At 43.1% G+C, this 26,209-nt stretch overlaps 2 protein-coding genes across 5 annotated transcripts in view; one reads left to right on the top strand and one right to left on the bottom strand.

Annotated features, from left to right (window-relative positions):
• asb6 (ankyrin repeat and SOCS box containing 6) overlaps positions 1-12,914 on the bottom strand; it is a 34,821-nt gene extending 21,907 nt beyond the window's left edge. The window contains exons 1-5 of one of the 2 annotated variants that reach the window (XM_054731362.2): positions 12,844-12,914; positions 12,330-12,472; positions 11,995-12,179; positions 7,874-7,980; positions 7,693-7,801 (exon numbers count right to left, since the gene is read on the bottom strand). In XM_054731362.2, coding sequence (XP_054587337.2) covers positions 7,693-7,801; positions 7,874-7,980; positions 11,995-12,179; positions 12,330-12,439 — 511 coding nt within the window. In that variant the 5' untranslated portion in view covers positions 12,440-12,472; positions 12,844-12,914. Of the gene's footprint in view, positions 1-7,692; positions 7,802-7,873; positions 7,981-11,994; positions 12,180-12,329; positions 12,473-12,816 lie in introns of both variants that reach the window. The other variant, XM_054731361.2, reaches the window with a different exon arrangement.
• A 10,108-nt stretch (positions 12,915-23,022) lies between these two features.
• si:dkeyp-14d3.1 (transmembrane protein 132C) overlaps positions 23,023-26,209 on the top strand; it is a 299,252-nt gene continuing 296,065 nt past the window's right edge. Inside the window, exon 1 of one of the 3 annotated variants that reach the window (XM_070546538.1) lies at positions 23,023-23,904. In XM_070546538.1, the coding sequence (XP_070402639.1) occupies positions 23,859-23,904 (46 nt within the window). In that variant the 5' untranslated portion in view covers positions 23,023-23,858. The remainder of the gene's footprint in view (positions 23,905-26,209) is intronic. The other 2 variants (XM_054731359.2, XM_054731358.2) reach the window with 2 other exon arrangements.

The raw sequence follows: 26,209 nt of genomic DNA, 5'->3' as shown, positions 1-26,209 counted from the left end.
AGTGCGTGACACATATCGTGCGAGCGCGCGCACCGGGCAGAGAAGAGGGGAAGCCGCCTCCTCCTCAGAATTATGGGGAGGAGGAAAAAGTCCAGCCAATGAAATTGACCTGGATTTGAAGGAAGCATTAATGTTTTTCGGGCACAAAGGCTGGGTTGGGGCAGAAAACAGCAGACCCGCCATCTGCCCGGATCCTGAGGCATGCGGGAGCCACTGAGAGGGCGGTTTGGTTGCTCACTCTCGTGACTGATGCCAATGCCAGCAGCAAGGCAGTTGTAAGTGACAGGAACTTGGTCCAAGGGCTCAAATGGGGCTTCAGATAAGCCACGCAGAACCACCGTTAGATCCCACTGGGGAATTAGCGGACGGGACACAGGTCTGTTCCTTCTGACACCTTTTAGAAAACGTTTTGTGAGGGGATGATTGAAAACAGACCTATCACCAAAACCCTGGTGACAGGATGAGATAGCTGCAGCATATGTTTTAATGGTGCTGAATGCGAGCCCCCTGTCCATCCGTATCTGCAGAAACGATAGGACATCTGCCAGCTGGCAGGAGAGCGCTTGAACATTCCGCTCTGTGCCCCAGTTCTGGAAAGCTGCCCATTTAGCAGCGTAAGATGCAACGGTAGAGGGCAGGCCCACGCACTCTGAATCGTGGTGACTAGGGGTTGTACGAAATAGTCGACCAGTCGACTTCACGGCTCTGTAGTGACTTTTTATGCCTGTCATCAACTAGTCGCTGTCACGTGATATGACCGACAAGATGCAGTCCTCGGAAAAGACAGCAGGTGATGAGCCCCTGCGCGTCTGGATCGAGGCGGAGGCGACGCGCTGTGCGGTACTGACACCGGCGGTAAAACGGACATTTAACCAAACTGTGACCTTTTCCCTCTTGCAATTTAACCTTCCCCTCACCCCCATCCTAATCTTAACCAGTTTGTGCATGCAAAGCTCTGATCATTGACGTGCGCTCCAGACATTGCGTCCTGAGCACCGCCAAATCAGGTGTCACCACCTCAAAAACAAATTAAACACGCGATCGTTCATGTCAGCTCATTTCCTTTCATGTTTTCTGTCTGTTATTTGTGCCTGATGCATTTCGCTGCTGCGGAGCGAGGTGCATCACCTGTTGTCCTCCGGTGACGCACCCCCAAGATTCCACTATCTCCACTCCGCTCCGCTCCGGCATGAACTCCGCAGCAAAAACAGTCCCGTTGTAGTCGGCCGGCGAGCAGCGGCACTCCGCTGTTTTTGCGGTCGGTAGATCTTTTAGAACTGCAGTTCAAAGGTAACTCATGAGGTGAATATATATGAACCCAGGTAGCAGTTTTTCTTTAGGATTGAGAGGAGATGCAGGAAGATAATAAACAGGCAGGACAGAAAAATAGTCAAATAAAAACAAGTTTGTTTTTGTACTTGGTAGTTGCAACAAACAGACACCACTGAAGGTAATCAGAAGTGAGGAACAGAAAATGAAATAATTATTTTAATGTTTAGAGCAGCAGGAAAGGGTGCAGGCGCATCAGTGAGTTTGCTGCTGCTGCGCAGGGGGAGGGGGGAGAGGACTGAAGTAGGATGCAGAAACTACCGTTGTTAAAAGAGATGTGTTAACTTAGAAAATGTGGGCGCAATTTTAATTGTCAAAAACTCCAGCGAACCTACCGACCGAACCCCCCCCCCCCCCCCCCGCCGCCGCTTCCGGCGTATGACGTCATCAACGACTAGTCGAGGTCGACTCGACTTTCATTACTTGACTGTCGACTTTAAAAAAAATAAAGTCGTGCAGGCCCTAGTGGTGACCACATCATGCGGCAGCCCAGAAACCCCTAATCGAAACCGCTCAGCGGCCAGATCCACAGCCGATGGCTTATTTCCGTAGGATGTCTGATTATCCCATCCGCCTGGGGAGGGGCGTCCTCCCTTCGCGGGAGTCTCCACGGGGAGCCGGACAGTAGCGCTTGTTGGTCCGGAAGCCATGACGCGGACAGGCGTCTGGGAGCCACCAGAATTACCGAGAGCTGTTCTGACCGAACTCGGTCCAGGAGACTGGGAATCAGAGGGACTGGTGGAAATGTATAAAGGAGAGTTCGAAGCCCGGGCTGGTGTGAGAAGGCGTCCGCTCCGAGCGAGGTTTGGTCCCGGAGACTCAGGGAAAACCGCAGGCGACACTGAGCGTTTTCGCGAGCCGTGAACAGAACCACACTGTTCCCCGAACCTTATCCAGATCTGAGATATCAACGCGGGATGCAGACGCCAGTCGGAGTCGCGGGGACCCCCTCTCGACAGGATGTCTGCCGCTACATTCAGGATCCCCGGAATGTAGGTGGCACAGCAGGTGGACATGTGCCCAACACAGTAAATCTGTGGCTATGCGCAATAGAGGGGGGAATCGAACTCCCCCTTGGCGATTTATGTAGACTGCCGCCACCTGGCTGTCTGTGTGAACTTCGACAGGACGGCCATCGAGAAGGGCAGCGAAGTGCACGAACACATTCCTCACTGTCATAAGCTCCAACACATTTATGTGCTCATGCGTGTGGGAGGGCCAGCGATCTGCCGCCGTATGGGACAAGCACGTGCCCTCCACCCCAGACAGTGACGCATCCGTAAACACAGATACGTGTGACGCAGGACGTCCGATGGGAATCCCGTGTGAGGGGATGCAGGGATTCCCCCAGTGAGCGAGGTCCCCGCCCACTGAGGGGGGAACCCTCAACATACGTCTCTTCTGACGTATCGGGTGTACCCGGAGGCAGATGAACCAACTTTGCAGGCGCCTCGAGTGCAACAACCCCAGCAGCACCACCGAGTGGGCTGCAGCCATCATGCCCAGAAGTCTCATGACTAACAGGGCTCTCACGATCTCGCGGAGTTGCACACGGGAGATCACCGTGGTGAGATCTGCCGCTCTCACCGGCGACGAACGTGCTCTCATTAGAGAGGCGTTCAGCTCCACCCCGAGAAACATAATCGACTGGGATGGAAGAACGGAGTTCTTCCCCCAGTTTATAGAAAACCCCAGGGTTGACAGATGCTCTGTTAACCTCCTGGTTTGCACTGACGCCCCGTCCTCGGACCGGGCGCATCGGAGCAGATCTTCCCGGTAAAATAAAACCCTCGTTTCCGCCGTGCACAGTGGCTGCAGCGCGGTCTCCAGACATTTAGAGAAAGTGCGCTGGGCTAGCGAGTAGCCGAAAGGGAGGCATTCGTGCGCGCGTTCCGACAGCGGACGTGTGCTCGAGGTCACGTGAGCAACGTCTGAGGATTGGTTTCGCGCCCTTACCGCCGTCGCTCGTACCAGAGAACTGGGAGCGACCCATGGAGGGCTGTGCTCGAAAGGGCGAGTGTGAAACAGCTGGAAGAGGCTGATCTGCACCGCAGAGCGTGGAGTCCATGAAGGACGAGTGGGAACCGGGCCCGTGCACGGGGACGTCAAAGTGCCAGGGATGGAGCCGCGCAATGTGCGCGCTTTGCGCGTGGTCGCGACAGTGCCATGACATCCCGTCCCACCCAACGTTGTGGGGGGAAGCGGGATGAGTCGGGCCCGGCCGTAGGCTGGGGGCAGTGCGCAAATGGAGCGCACTCTTACAGCTAACCGTGTAACATGACCGAGTCCGACTGTGTGAACATGAAGATGTGCTGCAGTGCTTGGTGCGGGGAACATCATGTGTGAGGATTCGGCAGAAGGTTCTGCAGAGGACTGTAGGATTCTGCTCTCGATGTGACGTTTTTTGGGTTTTATTTCAAAACCAAAATAATTCACAGAGTTAACATTGCAGCCATAAGCACACACATTCCCCCCAACGAGTCGTTTTCGTGGTTGTTTTCGGCGAGGTTCCTGTGTCTGCCAAGTATGTGTCTGCTGGCTCGTTCGGAACCGTTGGCCGCCAACTCCCTGGTCCCGCCTCAGCGGGAAGCCGGCTCCGTGGGGCGGGCCGTGCAGCTGGGCGCATGGAGTTTCCGCGCCGTTCGTCCCATCCTCTGGGGGAACGGCCGGAGTGCGAGGCTGACCGAGAGTGGACCAGGTCTCGCACCATGGCTGAAAGTTCAGCTGCTGAGCCCTCCAGATGACGCTCGTAAGATGGGGACCAAACAGAACGTCAGAGGTGATGTGGCCTTCCAGCATCTCTCTGTGCAGGTGTTCAGGAATGGAGGGCAGGGCCGTGAGCCACAAGGCTACTGGATAAGGGTCTGCCAGGCAGCAATGCGAGCAGAACCGGTGAGTACAGCAGCGCACAGATTGAGGATGGCATCAGCAGTTTTAGTAATGATGGTTTTTGACTCGACAGGAGAGTCAAGCTCCTCCACCATTTTGGAAACACCAAAGGCGAGAAGGCGATGTTATTTCCTGCAGCGCCGGTCTGGAAGGCGCACTGGTGTGCGCGATCGGCGAGCCGCCTCAGCAGCTGGTCATGCTTAGCGGGAACTGCTCGCGGTCCAGTGAGGTGGTTCTTGACGCCACACAGCGAGGCCAAGTCCGGCTCCAGTGGAGGAACGGATGGCCAGCCCTGGTCGGAGAAGCCCTCGACCTTGGTAATGGGCGCATATGTGGAAATTGGCGCCTCGAGCCTGGCAGGCTCGGAGAAGGTGGCGGACCAGCAGCTCATGGCAGCGGGGAAGCGCGGCCAGACGGGGTCTGGACAGCGCGTCTGTGTTGCCCCGAAAATTCCCGCCAATTCATCTGCCTCAGGGGAGCCGGTTCTGGAACGGCTAGCCCCCTGCGGGTCGCAGCCGCGGAGATGATGGCAGGCAGCTCCTGGAGCAGCGCTCTAACTGCTGGCAGGGAGGAGCAAGAAACCACTGGAGCAGAAGGACCCGCTGAGCGAGGCTCGTCGACCTCTGTGTTGTACAGGAGGGAATAATGGCTGCGGCAGCCAGCCTCGTCGTACTCCTCACAAGGCTCGTCGACCTCCGTGTTGTACAGGAGGGAAAAAGGGCTATGGCAGCCAGCCTCGTCGTGCTCCTCACGAGGCTCGTCGACCTCCGTGTTGTACTGGAGGGAAAAAGGGCTATGGCAGCCAGCCTCGTGGTCGACCTCCATGTTGTACAGGAGGGAATAATGGCTGCGGCAGCCAGCCTCGTCGTACTCCTCACGAGGCTTCTCGACCTCCGTGTTGCACAGGAGGGAAAAAGGGCTATGGCAGCCAGCCTCGTGGTCGACCTCCGTGTTGTACAGGAGGGAAGAAGGGCTATGGCAGCCAGCTTCGTCGTACTCCTCGCTGTCGATGACACCGTCCAATCGGTAGGAGCCAGCCGGGGCTCCTGGCTGACGTTGAAGAACCGTAACGCCTTGTCCAGCGAGTACGTGCCAGCCACCGGAATTTCCTTGTCGGTGGAGGGGGTGAAGTACTCGACCCGGCGGACCTTTTCAGCCACGGGCAGAGCGGTACAAAACGGGCACGAGGCCTGGGGGTCAAGGCCAGGCCAGCGTGGTGAGCCCCGAGACAGACCTCACACTTGGCGTGCAGGTCGCCGCTGGAGATGAAGCCCGTCTGGCAGGCCGGGCAGGTCCTGGCGTCGCTGGACATGGTCGGTGAGTAGATTTTTCTTGTATAATTGCTCTTAAAGGAAGCTCTTAAGCTTGGCGTGAAGAGAAAATGGAGGCGAGCAGTGGAGTCGCTCCACTTATATAACCCACAAGGGGTGCCCACGTGGTGGGTGTACATTTAAGCTCTTCATGATTGGCTGATGCTGAGATCACCCTTCCAATAGCAGCTCGCTTAAGGGCTAAGACTAGATGAAATAGAACAATGATCTTTGCCTCATCACTCGAGAGTCCCAGTAGTCTTCCTCTCTTTCAGCATGGGCCCTAGCAAATCCTAGGCGTGCTTTTTGTGCATGGGCTTTAGGAGAGGCTTCCTTCGTGGACGATACCCATGCATGCCATTCCTCTGCAGTGTGCGCAATATGATGTCACGGGAAACGGTCACTCCAGTTTGGCTTTCTACTGCTTTAGCTAACTGCAGTGAACTTGCATTGTTAATTTCTTCAACCCTTCTCATCAAAAGACACTCCTGTTGAGATGTTAACTACTGTGGACGACCTGGACATCTCTGTAAGATGGTTGCACTTCCATTTTTTGGATCACTTTTGCTACAGTATTTTGACTGATATGTGAAGCTTTGCCGATCTTGCAGCCCTCAAATTTTTTATGTAAAGAAATGATTTCCTTTCTCAGATTTTGTGATATTTCTCTTCCATGTGGAGCCATTGCTGACAGCATGAAATGGAAAGGGCTTTTTTTGTTAAGTAATGCCCTTGTATAGTCACCTGTCTGCTGGACACCTCTTAAATGGATCCTTAGACTCACCTGTGGTTTAGTTTTTTTTTATTGCTAAAACTCAAAAAGCAAAAATGAGGCACAATTTTCACAACCTCTACTTCTGTTCTCAATCGCTTGACTCAATTTATCACTACTTAAGATTTCCTTATCATTTTAGAACTCTGATTTTCCTCCTTTACACTCTGATGTCAATTTCATATTACCTTGCTGTCAAAACACAGCACACAATTTTCAGGTTTACACACACTTCTCACATAAATTCTCAAAGCTTCAATCAACAACACACAAATATTCAAATCTCGAAACTTTCGGGTCTGGCGAGCAATTTGCAATCAGGGACTGCAGCATAAAAGTAAGTTTCCACAAGGCTACCCAGGTATATGAGTGGTTTCAGGACCACCCACAGTTTTCCATTTTATACCTTCCACCTTATTCCCCTTTCTCAATCCCACTGAGTTTTTCTCAGCCTGGAGGTGGAAGGTGTACGAAAGGAATCCACAGAGCCAGGTCCCACTGCTTCAAGCCATGGAGGAGGCTTGTAGAGATGTGGCCTTTGAGGCCTGTCAGGACTTCATGAGGCACTCGGGGCAGTACTTCCAGCTCTGTTTGGACCAGGAGGATGTTGATGAGGCCCTCTGGCCAGACAGAGACAGGAGGCATGATGCCCCATGATTATGCTTGAATGGGAGAGAGGGGGTGGGTTTAACTAAAAATAAAATGTTTAGTCTCAAAATTTGTGTGATGTCTAATGTTTGTCTCAGAGAAAAGTGGTTACTGTCATACATTCAGTGTGTAATTCATTGTGTTCCATTTAGACAATTGTGTTTTCAGTTTTGCTCTTCAGTGTTCTTTCCATGCTTGGTAGTGTTCACCCAAAGCCTACTTGTGTTTAAGCAATGACTGGTATTTGTGTGTCATGTGAAAATGTGGCTGTGTTTACCAAATGAAAACACGTGTTCCATTTTGGGGACATGTTACGATATGTGATGGCAGGGTTTTGTTGCAAAGGGAAGCCACGGTTTAGGAATGCGTGTGTTATGTTTGGGGTTTTGTGTGTGCAGTTTTGAAAGAAACGTACAGTTTTGAAAAACGTGTTTTAGCAATCGAAAAAAACTGTAATGCCTGTTAATTTGAATTTTGTTGCTTTTCTCCTAAGACTATAATTGAGGTGTGCTCATTTATGCAACATGGGCTTGAATTGATTTGTTAGGAAAGTCACTTTTTTGTGTGTAAAATGAACAAATCTTGTTTGCAATCAATGACCCACATTTGTGGGAGTATTTAGTACTATGGTATCTCATAGAAAAATGTTGATTTTGAAAGGAAACTAAATGTTATCTGACAAATGTAGTGAGATGTACTCATTTATTTTTATTTTCATTGTTTGATCAGTTCATGCAGACTTACCATTTTTGTCTTGTGCATTCACATCAGCTCCCAGGTCCAACAAAGTGAGCAGACAGGGTAGTCTCTCTGACTCCTCACTGGCAAGGTCCAAGGGACTACTCTCATGAATCTACAAACATGGAGCATTCAAAATAAAATGTAAAGAATCTGGATCAAGGTGAAACAGGACACAGATACTCACCCTGTCCCTCTTTTCGATGTCTGCTCCATGTCCAACAAGCAGCCTCAGCATGTTTGGCCTGTTCCTTAGAACAGCTATATGTAGTGGACTGTAGTAAGACACTGGGTCTAGAGAATGAAAAATCCCCATTATTCAAATTGGATGCTTATTAGAAAAATATACCTGACTGAGGTATAGGGTATTGCTATAGCAGCAAAAACCCTGCTGGCTCTAAAGCTTGTGAAGTTTGAAAAATAGGATCAAAGTTAACTACATGAAAAGCTATAAAAAGACAAAACAAAATTAAGAACAAAAGCAGATATTTCTAATAGAAAGAAATACAAACTAAATGTAATCCTGCCTCAGTATTTTCAATGCTAGAAAGCTTCTGGCCTACTTTTGAGCATAAAAAGAAGCAAATACTAGGAAATATAGTAAAGCTGGAGCATGTTTGCATGCTTTGTCAGAACATTTGTCAGTGCTAACTTAGAGAAGAGAGAGAGACATTCAAAAAATGTGAGAGATGAATGAAGCAGCCTCTGCAAGAATCCTCTAATTATGTCCCATGGGAAAAACGCATGTCTGAATCCAGCAGAGGTCACCACAGCGCAGCTCGGCTGAGTCCTGGCAGCTGCAGCAACATGTGAAGTATGTGTTGCTGAACTTTGGATATAAAAAGACTTATTTCTGTCAAGTGTATAAAAACTCCCCCATTATACATGTGCCGCTACATGGAAAAACCAGGAACACAAGCACTTGTCTTATCTTCCTACACTGACGCTGTTTTTGAGAGCCACTGAGAATCAAGCCAAGACTCCAAACACATGAAAAAATAATGTTTGACAACTAATAACTTTCAACAATGTGCTCACAAAGAAAAAGGTATGATGAGGTTGATCAGACCAGATGACTTTTTGCATTACTACTGACCATTACCAACAGAAAAGGTTTGTTCCATTACGATACATTTAACACAAACAATGTTAACATTCCTATTCAGATACAAATATTTTATACAAATATGTATTTCCAGAAGTTGTGTGTGACTCTACAAGTCACATTTATGGAATCACCACCAAGGGAGGTTAAACAAAACAACAAATCATAGCATTGTTTATATAAAACTATTTGATTTACCATATGGTGAAATTAAATGTCTGTAATTTCCCATTGTAGTGTCAAGGCCTCTACTGTCTCTGTCAGGGGTAGATCGATTTATATCGCTCCGATATTTACCATTTATTTTATATATCACCATTCACTGACATACGAGTGGATTTAAAATCAGGCATATCCACACACAGCGGGGAAAATTATTTGACACATCAGCAAGTTCATCAGTAAGGGTATGTCTAAGTGGGCTATTGACACAACATTTGCACCAGATGTTGTCATCAAGCCAAATATTGAATTCATAACAAGAAATCAAAACAATTAAGTATACGAGTTGAGCCATAATAAATAACGTGAAATGACACAGGAAATAAATATTGAACGAACTTTGTTTCATATTTTGTAGAAAAGCCTTTGTCAGTGACTACAGCTTCTAGGCGCCTCATGTTTGGAGAGACCTGTCATCTGCATTACTCAGGAGTGATTCTGACCCATTCTACCACACAAATGGTCTTCAGATCTTGTAGGTTCCTTGGGCCTCTTTTATGAACTTTGATCTTCAGTTTTCTCCATCGATTTTCTATGGGATTTAGGTCAGGTGACTGACTGGGCCATTCAAGCAACTTGATTTTCTTTCTTTGAAACCAATTAATTGTTTCCTTGGCCTTTTGTTTGGGATTATTGTCTCGCTGAACTGTCCACAGTCTTCATTTTCAGCTTTCTGGTTGATGGCAGCAGATTTTTATCCAGATTTTTGTCCCAGTACATTTCTTCACTCATCCTGCGTTCAATAATATGAAGTCCGCCAGTACCCCTTTCTGAAATGCAGCCCCACATCATGATGCTTCCACCCCAAAACCTAACTGTCATAGGTGGGCAGTGCCATTTCTTCTTCAAACATGGTGTGTAGAACGACAGCCAAAAGTTCAATTTTGCTTTCATCTGACCATACTACAGACTCCCAGTAACCTCGGCTGCACACTGAAAGCTTCAGCGACGTGGAACGGTTTACCCGCGATAATCACTGCACTTAAGTGCACACCAAGAGTCTCAGCAGCGAAGCAGCTTCTCTGCCATGCTCTTCGTTCAACTTGCAAGATCACAATATCCCTCGAGACTTCTGCCAACCTCCTCGCAAGACCACACGATCCCTCGAGACTTTAAAGGTTACGGTTTGTTAATGCAATCCACCATAAGAGGAGGGGTACCCAGAGTAGTTTTGGCTCGTTAAATAACAACAGACAGCTACAGCTTATAATTTTGACTCTCCCATATTCCAGTTAGAATTGACAAAGCTCCTCAGATGAGAAGTGAAACATCTTTGAGAAACCAAAGAAGTCCAGTTGCCCTCATTTGAACCTTTTTGGATTACCATGACCTGGATGACCGAGAACCTTCACCAGCATACAATCCACTATTGAACAAAAAAAGAAGGAAATCACGTCGTTATCGCTGTTTGATGTCATAAATTATGTTGTTCCTCTCCACTGCCAGGATAAAAGCCACGAAAACACACCGCTGCACTTTGGGAATGATGCTTTGAGTAAATAAACCGTTAGGTCACACGTAAGCTTCATAAATATGTAATTGCTTCACTGCAATACTTTTATTTAGAAAATTACTGGGGATTTTACACTGAAACTGATTTCCTGTCTAGCCCTATGTTAACTGCGATAATTGATGCATCCCAGAAGCGACTCACCACAAAAATAGAACCCGATCCTACTATGACGGTGCGACATGCTGCTTCTGGGACATGTCTGAAAATTGCCACACCGCGGCTGCTTTGTTACACTCCATTGAAAATAATGGATTTTATTTGAAGCAGTGCCGTTTCGCACCACTGACGCTTCCACTGTGCAGTAGGGGTTAAACTTACTGCACATTGGAAGCAAAAGTGGCAAGGTTTCACTCTTAATACTGACTGTAATTTCAGGTGGTCTCCTGGCTTTCTTTGCCATTTTGCACATTGTTACCCTCCTTCATGTATTTAATACTTTTTCCCTGTGTTATTTGTGTAAGCGGGGTAAGTTATATGTAAGTGATGTGTAACTTTATTACACATAATTTATGAACTTAAAAGTTTAGATGTCTTTGAATGAATTAAACACTTGAGTTGAAAGTGACTGATGGACATTTTGTGTCAGTAACTCATTTAGAAAAACGCTTACTGATGAAATTACTGATGTGTCCAGATAGGAATATCCAACCTCTGAAATGAGGGGTCTGTTGCTATGATGTGCTGCAAAGTCAAGTGCATAAAAATGTTTCATTCATACTTTAAATGAAGTTAAAACAAGTTAGTAAAATACAAAAAGTTTGAATGCATTTTTGATGACATTGCTGGTGTTTCAGCAGGTTCTTATTGTGTTTTTAGCAGCATTTATTATTGAGTTTTTAAACACTTTTATTAAATTGTTTAAACTCTAAAATTTTATTCATTTACTATTTTACTTAAATTTAAATTTCCTAAAACCATCTGCTTAATAAATGCTCTAAAACAACTGACATTTATTTTGATTTACCAGTTTTATAATGAAATGTTTCAATGCTGTGCAATGCACAAAATTAAAATTGATGGGTTGGTAAAATTCAGTGTTCAAAAACTGATTTAGGTTCAGAAATGTACACCCATTCTTGTTATTAACAAAATTTTAGCTTGCAAATAAGGAGGAAAACATCTAAATATCAGCCATGAAAATTAGCCCAAAGAATCAGGACCAACGATCAGCCATCGGCTAAACATGACCTTTACATACATGCATCTGATTCTGCAATAGAAAAACCCATATCAGAGACATGCAGCAATGAGATGAAGAGAAGAAGTTATCTACACGTAAAACACACATTTAACACTTACTACAAGGTAATATTGTAACAACAACCAAAGAGCATCTATGTCTCAATAAACATTTTCAGTAAATTTAGTTTTTGATATATTTGTGCATTACCGCACATCCCTAAATGAGCAATCCTCCTTTTTCCTGGAGTGTTTGCAAACTTGGACACACTATCCAAGGATGACTCACCTTCAAAGTTGATATCAGCTCCATATTGTAGAAGGATTTCTGCGGCATACTCAAGTCCCCGCTCGGCCACTTTAAACAGAGCATAGCTGATGCCTTCCAAAAACACTTCAGACTGGGACTCTTGTTCCAGAAGCTCCACCAAAGAGCTGCTTCTACTGGACTCATCCTCGGGACTTTTGGCACAACTGAAAGATAAGTAAATGTCTCATCCAAAGCTTTAAAAAAAATCAATTTATATTTTAAATGCAGTGGTTGTTACGATACAGAAACTGATCATGATATAAAAAAAATTACCCGTTAATGTAATGTTGTTGTTTTTTTTTTAGCAGAATTACCTGGTGTCTTGACTGCCATCTTCTTCCTCAAGTCCAACAACACGCATGACAGCATTTACAAGCGGCTGATACTCAAAAATGATCCTCCGGAACCCGTGGAGGAAAGGCATGGTTTTTACACTTGTACACACTCCAACAAAACTCTAGCGTGGCCAGAATCCAAAAGAAAATCAAAAAGGAGATGTGTCAGCGCGACTTACAGAGCGGGATTAAAAACAACGTGAGTTCAGCGGACCTCCATGAGTATGTAACAGAGCAGAAATTATGTAAAAATTGTGAATAAAACGTCTTAAATAAACGCTATCTGTTCATAGAAAGTAGGTCGATTTTGTTATCTCCCCGTGAACATATTTACCTCATTCGTTCATAAGACATCTAAAACTACAGATAATTGAAGCTTCACTGATTAAATTATTAGCTTTAATTATTTATACATTATCTTTGTCAAAAAAAGTGAATTTACTTAATGGATGAATAAAACTCTTACAATAATACAGTGCAGACTGGTACTTACGAGCCTTTGATTTCAAAACAGGAAGTTAACATGAACACCCCTGTGGTCCCACGGTGATTGCCTTCCCATTTAAACTGCATGACTAAAGTTCCGGTTTGCAGTGTAAAATAAAATAAAATAAAATAAAATAAAATAAAATAAAATAAAATAAAAATCATGTTGTTTTATATCTAAAAGGCTATGCGTTCAATTGGGAACAATGCATTCTAGTAATAAAAAAGGAAGCAAACTAAGAACCTATAGATCTGTTGAATTTATGTTTCTGAGCACTAACTTTGGAAAGATGTTGCTGACACTGATGAAACAGACGATTAGGCTAATTTGATTAAACACAAGCAAAGAAAAAGAAGCTGTTATGATACGTTTTATTTGTAATGTAGAACTTGGTGTCGGCTTTGAAGGAAAGATGATAAAAAAAATTGCAAAGCTATTAATTCCACTTCCATATGGAGAAATGTTTAGTAAAATTACTTGTTCTCTATTCAAATTTGATACTAGCAACTCACATGTGTAAAAGTTATTGTCGGGACACAATTGAACACTGTAAACATTTTTTTTAACAATAAATAATTTTCACTAGTCTAAAGATGGCCTAATATAATTTGGTATAATTTGCTTTAAAACCCTTCAAATGTTATTTCACTTGAATGAACATGTAAAATGCTGTCTCTTTCACTTTGGAGACACATTATTAAACTGTGGGTGATGGAGTTTCAAACTGCTCAAGATGGTCTTTAAAAGTTTCTTTTGAATGATTAACAGGCATTTAAAACATTAGTGTGGTAAAATGTAATAGGCTGGTTTTTGTTTCTGTGATTTAGATAATATTTGTGTTTGAATTTCACCCATTTTTTTTTCCAATATTAAGTTAGATTTCTCCTCCCTAATACAGTTTTTGCAGCTTACATTCATCTCCCCAAACACAACAGTACCATTAACATTTAACATACCACTTTCATTCAGCAATCAAATCACTGATAAGTTAGTAACTGACATGTCAGTTTTGACCAAGAAATGTTCTTTGTTTGTTTTTCACTACTGCAGTCATCTGGTGGTACTTTTTGTTTTAATTATTTGTATCTCCATAAGGTACATTATTGTCCAGCAGCAGGAATTCCAATTTTTACTACTTAATTTCATTGACAGCATCAGTTTTCTAACGTTTGCTTTTGTCCTGCTCAGCAAACGAACCCCTGAGTTGGTAACAGATGGCTGTCTTTGAAAACTACTGAGAAGGGCTCTCATACAAGATGTCACTTTTGAAACATGCACATTGTGTTTTCTGTGTGAGCTAACGGCAGCAAATTTGAACAAAACATATGTTGTTCTTGTCAGACTGCCTCGGGTATGTAGAGACGCAAAGGATCTGCTCTAGGAAACCCACTTTAATGTTTCTTTGCTTATGATATTAGGACAACTTTGATTTGAATAGCTGTAGAAAAAATAAGGAAAGATGCCAATCAAAAAATCTTAAAGTAAAACTCTAAAAACGACTGTTCTTTGAAACTTTGGATGCAGTTTGTGACTTCATTGCTGTGTGGATGCTCAGTCTTTAGGTGGCAGCATTGCAGTGCTCACATCCTGCCTCTAGGATCTATAATCCACAGCTGTTATTACACAGCTCATGCATCAGTAAACGTTTTTATGTGTGCATGAAAGTGAACTTAACTCATCATGTAAATGTGACCATGTACTGAATCCCAGACAAACTTTGCTGGTAGAATTCATTTGGCAAATTGAGAGCTCCACTTGTGTAACAGAAAACAGAATTCAGTCATTTGATCAGATTGATTCATTCTAATTTTGCCATATTTAAGGCAATTAACACAATCACAATCTGAGTAACCTGATCAATAAAGCAGTGCTCCTAGAATGTCTGCCCTTTAGAGCATATTATCTCTCAAAAGTCTCTTTTGCTCTTTTCACAGGTGTACTTAATTTATCCACAACCCATTACTAATAACCTTTCCTTTGCCGCTGCTGGTGAGTGAGTCTTTCTGAACAGTTTCTTCACTGTTCGTTTGTTGAAGCAGACAATCTCGTTTCCCCACTGCCACTATGTGGTCACAGGGGCATCCAGTTTCTTGTTATGTGGCATGAACAATAGGAGGTCCAGTGCATCTGGCATCAGACCATGAAAAGAACAGTGTATTTCAGCTGTAAGGCCCCCTGCAAGGTCTCATGCTCTGCATTAAAGCAGATTCTCCAGGAAGTTTACAGACCTTCCTGTGGCTCAGCAAGTGTCAGAGTTGTTCTCAAAGTGCTGCCTTTTCAAGTCCCTTCAGGCATAAAAAATGTAGAATTTAAAACTGTTCAGAGCCACAACTATTGGAGATACTGAACAGCTTTTTAAAAATGATTATATTTCATTTATTTCATTAGCTGTCATCTATTAGATATAACATTTGACAAGTCAAATGGAAAAACATACATTTTTTTATACTGATGTTAGCCGGGGTGCAAATGATTCCCTCAGAGGGGGTATAGGTGTATAGGAGGAATGGTGGATATTAATAAGAGAGCTTTGTCAAAAATATTACCCTTCGTGTTGTTTGTCCTTTTCCCGACGTCTAATTTTCAGCTGGATTGAAGAGACGGAGGCAAAGAGGGGAAAAGAGAGGGGAGATAACTGCAGTTCCATTCCTCTGGACCCATACTGGTAAATTGGCTCTATATTAAATTTTGGCCTCATCTATCAATACAAAGAACAGTATCGAAATTACTTTGTTGCCCACAAATCGTTGCCAACAGACTGAGCCTCTCCTGAAACAAGGCCATTATTTATCTGCTCCTCACATTTCCTCCTGAGGTGAAAGGAAGCAGGGCACAATAAGACTTTTATTTGTTCCCTGGGTGATAGATGTGATCGCCCTTGAACCTCTGATTACAAGATTACCACAAGTGGAATAAAAATCTACTAAACGTTTAGACCTGTTGGTTCTCTCCCTCGTCTTTTAGCGTTGCGAGCTGGAGGCATGGGACTCTCCTTGCACAGAGGAGATTTACACAGCGAGTTCTCTGAAGATTATGTAATTTGTCCCGAGAGAGTGATGCATGAAAGTTAATTAGCATGAATCTGTAGAAGTTGGAGGAACACTCAGCTTCTCCTTTCCTCTCAGAGTTGCCCGCTTGAGGTGAGGAGTGAACGAAAACCAGCAGTGAAGGTGAAGATGGAGGAAGTCAAATGATAACAAAGAGGCAGGGCACCGTGGTTTTGGTTCTCTTGCTGCTGCACCGAGAGCTGGAATTATCAGTCCAGCGGGTCTGGAATATCCTTTTGTGCTGGGAACGCATTGCAGAGTGAAGATTGTGGCTGGAAATAATCAGCCCTTTTAAAGGTCGGGGGAAGTTAAGCACACCCAAAGTAGACCATGACACACTCTGGCAGATAAGAAATAACGTTCTGCGCTGAAAAAATAATAAAGAATGAAGAGAGTTCACCTTGTCCTATTTATGCTATCACGAGTCTCAACTGTCAGTCAAATAGCACATTTGAAGTTAACTCAAAAGTGAATTTAAAGCATTTTCAAGCCAAGTATAAAGAGCACTGGAGTGCAGCTTTGATTCTGTGGTCACTAGTCTGCAAGGATTTTGTAACTTATGTTGTTTAGAAGTTAGAGAGCTGAAAATCATTCCCTTTCTTATGCACGGGTGATGGCAGCAAAAATGTATGTCAACAGAGCATCAGCAACCTCATAAAAGGGGACTTTTGATGAGCTGAATAAAGTGAAAGCAGAATAGTTTTTTAAGTTTACACTCAAAAATAATGTAAATTTGGCATTCGCGTTTGTTTGCAAAAGTCTCAGGAACAGCTGGATGGATTTTGATAAAACTCTCATCGAGTTATCATCGGATGGACATCTGCGACTACAATCAACCCCATGGCTGCCACGGCCCATCGATGTGGAGCCACAATCACTTCAAATCTGAAATCTACATGTTAAAAACGGTGCATGTTTGTGTTTGCTGACAACCATTCACAACATAAACTGAGAGTGACATCAGATCTTGTGAGATCTTCTGTTGTTTTCAACATTTGACCATAAAGTTATGATTCCATGTTTCCTCCACTAATCTTAAAGCTGCAATGGTAAATTTGGAAAACAAATTAGCGTAAAAGTTTTTTTCATGCCTCTTAACAATGTTCTAACATAGTCTACCTATAAATATGTTGTGAAGATAAAAAAAAGAAAAAAATTAATAAAGTGGTTTACTCTCATTTGTCTAAAAAAACCCACCAATATAACCTTTTGGACTGAAAGCAACCATTGGACCATTCGGTTATTGTCTCGCCGAACCACCGCACTTACCTGGGTCCTCCACTCATTGCGTTTTAGCAACAGAACACCAGTGTGAGAGGTTCTCTGCTCAATATCAGAGATGGAGAAACAGCTACCACGTCAACTTCAGGACAAACTACCAGAGTCCCAAAAAGAAAAACATCCTTTGAAGTTACGGACAACAAAATACATTTGGACCTAGAAAATGGTGTTTGGTGTTTAGCGCTATCTTGTTTCTTCTGGCATCATGGGTTTCTGTTTCCGGCAGAAGCGTCTCAAGTAAGTTATTATTATTATTATTATTATTATTATTATTATTATTATAAGCCACTGACATTGACTTCTGGAGAGTTTGTGAATTATAGGACAAAGCATTTGGGAGTGCTGACTTACAGCACTGACGGCTGTAGGAAGGTCACTCTGTGCCTTCCCTTTGGACATGAGTCTCAAAAATAGAGCGATGGCACCAGAGAGGCTGATAAGTAAACACAGTTTTTAATGGGCTGTAGATGGCTGGTGGTAATCTGCGCAGGCCGGGAGTGGGCAAGGCACGGAGGGCGACAGGGCACTCTGCAGCGGTTATTATTAATCTATCATTGATCAGATAGGCCAAGGGAGGAGAATGAAAGGTGGTGATGAATTTGGGCCTCCTGTCTGTCAAGTGAGGGGAGGACAAGCTACTGAGGCTAGCTAAGGTCACAGATGAATGATATTGAATGAAATAAGGTGCATGGGGATGATTCATTATGTATAATAGAAGGGAAAATATGGAATGAGTTCCTGGGTCCAACTGCATAGGAAATGAAATCATTTAAAAGTATATTTACATCTAGACTAGTTCTGGTTTATCTGGGAAAAAAATAGCAAAATAAACCAAAACCAAAACGTGGTCACCATTTGTTTAACTTTTCAAGGTGTTTCTGGCAGTTGGTTCCATGCCTCTGAAGACAGAGATTTTCTCAATTGCCTCTTTTTTCCCTGTAATCCTCAGCAGGTTCGATAACAGTGAGATTGGGGCTCGAAGGTGGTCAGACAATCTGCCACAGGACTCTTTTAGTTTTCATGACTGTTTTGAGACAACAATACTGCTCAACTGATCTCCAATAGCTCAGATTACTCTCTAATGGATTTATATGATGAGACTTTAAAAACCTAAAGTCTTTAAAATACTTGTGCAGTTCTGGAAACTCTGAAAAATCAATCACACTCAACCCTAGCAGGGAGAAACGCTCAGTTTGCTCCATCTGAATGTGCCTGGATTTTCCACCGAGGATCTATTTTTAAAAATGAAAACCATTTCCCAGAAACCATGGATTAAAAAATGTCTTGAAAGGTCTGCAGGTCTCAACAAAACATTTTTTTTCTTCATCACATCAAATCTGCTTTGAATTTTCTTCTGTTTCCAACTAAAACCCAGCAGTAAGAAGATGGATGTGTGGGCTTTTACAACATCAATTGTGTTGATAATGTCATCTGAGAAATGGATTTACCATGTGCAGCATTGAGCGAGGAGCTGGATTTTTTTAATGACTTCCAGCTTCAGACTGTGTAACCAGATCCACTTGGGTTCTGTTTGGTGCTGTTTTTGCTTCCCAGCAGCCAAATGGGCCTCTGTGTAAAGTGTGGGCTGGTTCTGAGCAAGTGTTTCTGCAGAATAAGGGGTAACTTTTTGACGTCTGTCAGCCTTTGTGTAAGCGATGCTCCAGTCCTTCATTACAGCGAAGGAAGTGACAGCTCTGCATCAACACTTTTGTCCCCCCGCACCTCTAATGCTTTTTGCAGCTGTATGAGAGTGATGTTGTTTCTGGGATCAAATAGCTCACATTTAAGAGGAGGTAAAAGCTTGGCTTTTTGAGAGCAAAAAATGGGATTCAAAGAAAGGAGATGACTAAAAGTAGCAGGAAAACAGGGAATGCATAATAGAAAAGATTTCAAATAGTCTTTTGAGAAAACTGTCCACAGAACCACACTGACATATCCGGACAACTAAGAGCATAACGAATGAAGTTTACGTAAGCTATAGATGCACACATGAATGTGCTGCAATAAAACCTTAGATGGCAAAGCAGCAAGATGCTTTTCCTACAATTATATAAACCAAAGTAATAGAAAAGAAGGATTAGACCCTGGGTATTATCAGTGTTCATGCATTTTCTTGATCTGCTCTTAAACTCACCATCTGGGTCACAAAACAAAAGAAAATAAAATCTGTTGCGAGATTTGTTCAGTCACCATTAAAGTATAAAACACATTTGTATTTAATGTTGATGATGTCATCAAGGAGACAAGCCAAATTTGTACAAAAGAAAGAAAGAAATTCATTGCATAAATATAATAAAATATCATGCATCCTACTGCAGGTCAGTTGAAAACATGAACAAAAACAGCATCCTCATCAGAATTTCAAACTCAAGACTTCTTTTGACAAGAAGAACACATGACCCATCTCAAATTGACTTCTGGAGATATGTTCGGTGGATTAACGAGTCAAAATTGGAGCTTTTTTGGAAGTTCCAGCCTTTATCTGCATGCTGATTTAAAACAGTTTATTTTTATTTAACAGCTTTTATCTAAAGCAGCTTTTCAAATCACAGTTCGTCTGTGCGGTCCCACAAACTATCCTCTCCTAGTTGTTCAAACTTCATGCTTTTCAAAAATGTATCTTCTCATTTTATATCCCATCTCTCTTTTTTGTCAAAACGTTCTTCAAAGTAGAAGAAGGCTATAGCTCTATAGAGCACTCAGGTTAAAGTAAGAAAACTTTTTTTGGTGCAAATAAATCAACTAACATTTCTACATTCTGTTCCTCAAACTTTTTAACAACCTTCACATTTGCCAAGATTGACCAGGCTTTGGTCTTTACCAGACTGCATGGTGGCACAGTTGGTAGCACTACTGCCTGGAAGCGAGAAGGCTATAAGATTGAATCCCAAACATAGGTTTCCTCCCACAGGCCCAAAGCATGCGTGTCAGATTACGTGGAGACCCTAAATTGCCCCTAAGTGTGAGTGTGTGGTTTCCATGTGTCCCTGAGACATGTCCAGGATGTCCCCTGCTTCTCACCCATTTATGCTCCAGATCCTAATGACCCTACTGAGTTTTAAACTGTTATGTTAATGCAAGATATCAAACGGGGGACAATATTATTTCGTTAGGACTGTTATATTGTCATAAAATTACATATTGATATATAGTTGTTGTGGGCTGCACAGTGACACAGTGGTTAGAGCTGTTGCCTTGCAGCAAGAAGGTCCTGGGTTCACATCCTGGCCTGGGATCTTTCTGCAAGGAGTCTGCATGTTCTCCCTGTGCACACGGTTCTCTCCGGGTACTCCGGCTTCCTCCAACAGTCTAAAAACGTGACTGTCAGGTTGATTGGTCTGTCTAAATTGTCCTTAGGTGTGTGTGTGTGCTTAGTTATTTGTCCTCTGTGTCTTTGTGTTGCCTTGCGATGGACTGGCAATTTGTCATGGGTGTACCCGTTGACTGCTGGAGACCCCCTACAACCCTGCATGGACAAGCAGGTTCAGACAATGGATGGATGGATTATAGTTGTTATCCAATTAGAATATAACTAGACCAGTTTTTTTAATCTTGCATTCATTTTAATTTCAAATTTCAATCATAAAAATAATACATTATATTTGTGATACACTTTACATTTTACTATTTCAAAGTGCTAAACAACCAAAATAAAACACAAAACTAAATATCTAAAGAAGACAATCTGAAATCCAAGAGCATCACTTTAATTGACCCAGACTTCATCAACAGGGTTTTTCATTCATTGCACACCAACAAAGTAACCCGTCGGTGTTGGCTTTTATTTTGCCATTGGTTCCATTCATCCCCACATTCTTCTGAATGAATGCTGAATGTGAACCCATTATTAATGGAGGGGTTTCCTTTTTTCGTGTTTTGGCTAGAGAAGGTGAAACTGGACTCATTTTTTGGCAGCATGGGGGCCTCACATGGCCACATTCCTTCACTTTTATTTACACTAATGGCTGCTTTCCATCCCTCCATCTATCATCTTTACCACTTCATCCTCATTAGAGTCAGGACGGAGCAGGCTCAAAGATAACACACATTCACCCTTTAATATTAATTGATATATATTTTTTAAATACTAATATTTCATTCAAAAATACTAGTTTCTGCTGACGAACTTTGGAAAGATCAAAATAAGAAATAAGTCTGAACGGAACAACTCAGCAAGTAAAAGAAAAAATAATTATTCATACTTAAAATTTTAACAGATGATTTTTTTAATTGCCATCCATCCATCCATCCATCCATCCATCCATCCATCCATCCATCCGTCCATTCATCCACCCATCCATCCATCCATCCACCCATCCATCCATCCATCCATCCATCCATCCATCCATCCATCCATCCATTATCGTCCGCTTATCCGGGGTCAGACTTTCCTCTCCCCAGCCACTCGGGCCAGCTTCTTTAGGAGAATCACAAGGTGTTCCCTGGCCAGCTAAGAAACATAGTCCCTCCAGCGTGTCCTGGATCTGGAAAACCTGACCAGGAAGGCATCCAGGAGTTATCCTGACCAGATGTCCGAGCCACCTCAACTGGCCTCTCTCGATGTGGAGGAGCAGCTGATCTACTCCAAGCTCTTCCCAGATGACTGAGCTCTATCTCTAAGATAGATAGGAAGTATGGGCCTCTGCTTAGGCAGTGCCCCCCAACCCAACCTCAGATAAGTGTAAGAAAATGGATGAATGAGTTGGTTGGGTGGATTGGAGAGCAGTCATAGTTATACAGGGAATTTATTAAGGGGCTCAGATCACATCCTTGAGGAGAACCTGAGCTGAGGGTAAGCCTCACATGCTGTGGGAAGCCTGTCAGGAAGCTTTTGATCCAGGCAATGGTGAGAGCGACGATCTGTAGTTCCTGTAGTTTGTTAGTGAGGATGTTGTTGAAAGCTGAGATGTAGTCTACAAAGAGCATCCTCATGTAGCTCTTCTTGTTCCCCTGGTGGCTCAGTGTTGTGTGGAGTGTGAGGGCAATGGCTTCCTCTGTGAACCCATTTTCGCTGTATGCAAACTGGTGGGACAATGGAAGGAGGGAGGAGATATGTGATGCTCAGAGACTGTTCGCTCCAGGCACTTCATGATCATAGACATCAGGCCAATGAATTTGTAGCCGTTGAGAGACACTACAGCATTTTTTTTGGAGGGGGGGGGGGGGGGGGGGGGGGGGTGAAGATGATGATGGAAACCTTCAAATATATGGGGACATCTGTCCAGCAGGTGTCCCTCCATTTTCCTCTTGCTGGAGTCTGGTCTTTTCTGGTAGTGGTGTAGAGAAATGGACCAATACTGCTTTTATGAAAAGCCATGTCCATGTATAAACAGAAACAGAAATAATGTAGACAACTACAAAATTTTATAACTGTGAGTTATTTTAGTGATGCTTACGTTTGGAAGTTCACTTGCAACGTTTGAATGAACTACTCAGAATTTTATCACTCAATAATGTTTGCAAAAATCACTAAAATTCACAAAAATGTTAATGAATTATTCGTATGACTGATATTTGTTAAATGTGTATATATTCTTTTATAATTAGCTTTAATTTATTTATTTAATTATGATTTTTTTCACAACTAAATGGTGTCACGAATTCACCAAAACAAAGCAAATGTCATTGACCACACGGGGTCGCTAGAGCCTGCCAAGCGGCGCACTGATGCTGTTGGTTATGTTCGAGAACAAGTTTTTAAGTTTTTTTTTTCCTTTTGATGAACGTGATATTTGGAAAAGTAGTTTTTCAAAGAAAATTACATTTTCAGACAACCATGCTTAGAATGAAGGGTTGATTTTTTGCGCCCCGATAACAAATAAACAAAAAAGTGTTTTCCTCCATCACATTATGAATAGATGGTGTTTGGGAGCAGAAGACGCCCCCCGAGGTGCGCCACTCGCAGCTGCTGTCACCGCTTTCCTCCCCGCTGAGTCTCTCGACGCGCATTGGACGGACTGACATGCGTAAGCTCCAGACAGTGCAGCCTGTAGTCCGTCCGTCCACACAAACCTAGGCACGGAGGTTTGGAACCGGACTTTGGGGAAACATCTGCACCACTTGGTGCCAAGCTCTATTAAGAAGTGGCAGAAGAGGAGCGCGGCCGCTGTGACGGACTGCTGCAGAGCTGCTGGAGACTTCCCGGGGCGCCAGGCTGGAACGCAGCACATCTACCCTGCTTGTTAATGCAACTTGAACTTTTCTGTCTTTACATATTCCATCATACATGATACCGGACGGGAGATACTTCGATTCGTTCCAAAGTGTTGGACTTCAAGCCTCTTCGCCAAAGACAACTTCGGGAATCTGCCACGCAACATTTGCTGTTTTTGTTGTTTTTAGGGGGGTAAAACTGCTTCTACACTCCCTGAAAATAATGGTGAAAATGCACCTCTGCAGATGTTTCATTGTTTAGCAGTGCAGATGCAAGAGAGACTGATGCAATTCTCTAAGCTTTTCGTTTCTGACAGATTTAAATACGAAATTAGACATTTGTGAATCTGCGTCAAAGCCAGCCCAACTTCCTGGATGAGGCGTCCAAAATAATTTTGTACCAACGACGCTGGATGTGGGAATTTGCTCCACAAACTAAGAAATTTCCACCTGCAGATCAGTTTTGAAGGGATTTTTTTGTATTTTTTATTTTTATTTTTTTATTATTATTTTTTTTGTTTCCTGAAGGTTTAAAGAAACATGTTGCACATCCTGATACTTCAGTCGGTGGCAATACTTTGGGGAGGTAAGCGCAAATTTAATTTGTCTTCTTGTTTGCCTTGAAAGAAATCCAAAATAAGTTCGATTTATTTTTAGTGGGACATCATCTCACCTGAGAAACTTAACTGCAGCACAGTTGCATCCTTTGAGTTGTTGTGACTTCAGTCATTCCTGTAATTGTGCAGCATGACATCTGATTTACATACGGCCCGTCAGTGATCACCCTTCATATTATTTCTGTCATATAATGAAGTTGCTCTCCACCTGCTTAACACACCCACAGCGCTTATTTAGTCCTAAATAACATTTCTCTCATGAATATTTCAGCATGACAGAGATTATCTGATGCCACGGGATCACTGGGGCTATTACCCCTTGGCTTGTTGAGTTATTCCAGTAGGATTCATCTCAAAGTCCATAATTATTTTATTAGAAAAAGTTCCAGTGAGAGACCTTTATCTCAACTTCAGCTGCAAAGTAACACAAAACCTACTAATTTTTACAGAACCTGTCTTTGCAGGCTGATTATGTAAATTTGATTTTTGTGTGTGTGTGTGTGTGTGTGTGTGTTGGTGACATTGCACTAGACAATTAGTGTTACAAGGGGGTGAACAGCATCTGCTGTGGCTGTTTGGTGCCTGCTTTTACAGTAGAGATGTGAGGGCAGCTGGTGGGCTGCTTAATGAATCTGCTCTGCCTTTTGGGAACAGGGTTGACATTAAAAGCCATTTAGAAATTTGATCCTCTCAGTTAATGCCAGTTTTCCCCCCTAGAGTGACCTAACTTTTATTTTTATTTTTTTTTACCTTTTTTAAGAGAGCAGAAATCTTAATTTAGAGGAGAAATTGGATCACATTTTTTGTGTTCATTGGGATAAATATGTTTGCTTCTTTGTCACAAATCTTTATAATATTTGAAAATGCTGCAGACTAATAATTATAATAATAATAAGACATAGATCTGATGTCTAATTAGAAGGAACACACTCCGATCCCCTACATGGATTCCTTCTCTGACGTTGCACATCTAATCATCAGACTCTGTGTCCTATACATCCTCAGTGCGTGCACACCATGGTTGCTACTCCTTTCTTGGTGCTCTTCTGATAGCACTTGTCCGTGAGTGCGTGACTCATTGGCTTGAAGAATATGATAATGATGCTCGCCTTATGCCAAGACCCTCTCTGTATCCGCACGCAGTCTGAACCTAATTGAGCATTGTGTGTCATGAACCTGCAGGATGCTGCCTCTCATGGTGAAAAGTGATGACAATTGATATCAGAGATCAGGAAATGAGAGGATTGGATCCTGGTGAAAAATATCTGCAGAGCACAAGCAGAACTTCATTAGAGAGGGAAATCTGTTTTTTCCCCTGGACTTAACGTATAAAATCCCTGTGGTAAATTATATTGACATTCTTAAAAACAGCAATTGACTATTTTATGAAAGAAAATTGACTTTTCCTCACCTGAAGCTGCCAGGTATGTTCCACTAAAGCAGCACACTGGGGTGCCTCAGAGGAGAGTCCAATTACTCCTCCTTGTCACCCATTCCTTAAGAGGCCAGATAAAAAAGGGACCAAACAAGGATTACCTCCAGCCTACATCTTTGAGTTCCTACCTCACAGTGCATGTGCCACCACAGGGATGCAATTCGTTTTGTAGGATTTAATTTTTTATCACCAAAATTTCTCTCTTAGTCTCTCTTTTTTCTGAATGAAAAGATTTTTATCTGTAATTGTCTTCAGAAAGATTCATTATTGTGATCCTCACCTATACCCCTGTGGTGTTGGCGCGCGCTCAACTGCATTCTCACAACTGTGAGCAAGCTAGACCTGAGAAACAGGAGATGTTTAAATAGTGTGACTCTACAAACTAAATAAAACCCCTTCCTCAGATGTCATCCTGTTGATGAGGTGTCAGCATCTCCATCATTCAGACCAAACTGAAACAAACCTGCAAGCTGGACGATGCCTGCTCAAGCAGGATATTTGCATTCCAACTCGACTCTGATCTATGCAGTTTCCCTGGACTGGAATATTTGAAATGAAGTCCAGGATGTGTCATAGCAAACCTTTAATCTTCAATTCTGTTTCTTACCTTTGACAGCTCATCACTTATACTTGTATCAGGAGCACATGGCTGTTAAGATTTAAATAAGTGTGTTTTGGAGGTGCTTGTACTGGATGGATAAATGTAACACTGCTGGTGCGTCAGAGGTTTGCTCAGTTATTTACTGAAATGACAACATAAAAAGAAAAGTAGAAATCCCTGGCTTGGTGGTATTTTTATCAAGGCTATCATGCAGCTGCGGTTTGAGCTCACTTTAGTG

This window comes from Nothobranchius furzeri, chromosome 17 (genome assembly GCF_043380555.1).
Source record: "Nothobranchius furzeri strain GRZ-AD chromosome 17, NfurGRZ-RIMD1, whole genome shotgun sequence".
In the NCBI taxonomy this organism is placed as follows: domain Eukaryota; kingdom Metazoa; phylum Chordata; class Actinopteri; order Cyprinodontiformes; family Nothobranchiidae; genus Nothobranchius; species Nothobranchius furzeri.
Note: the sequence above shows the minus strand (reverse complement) of the source record. Positions and strands in the feature narration are given on the sequence as shown.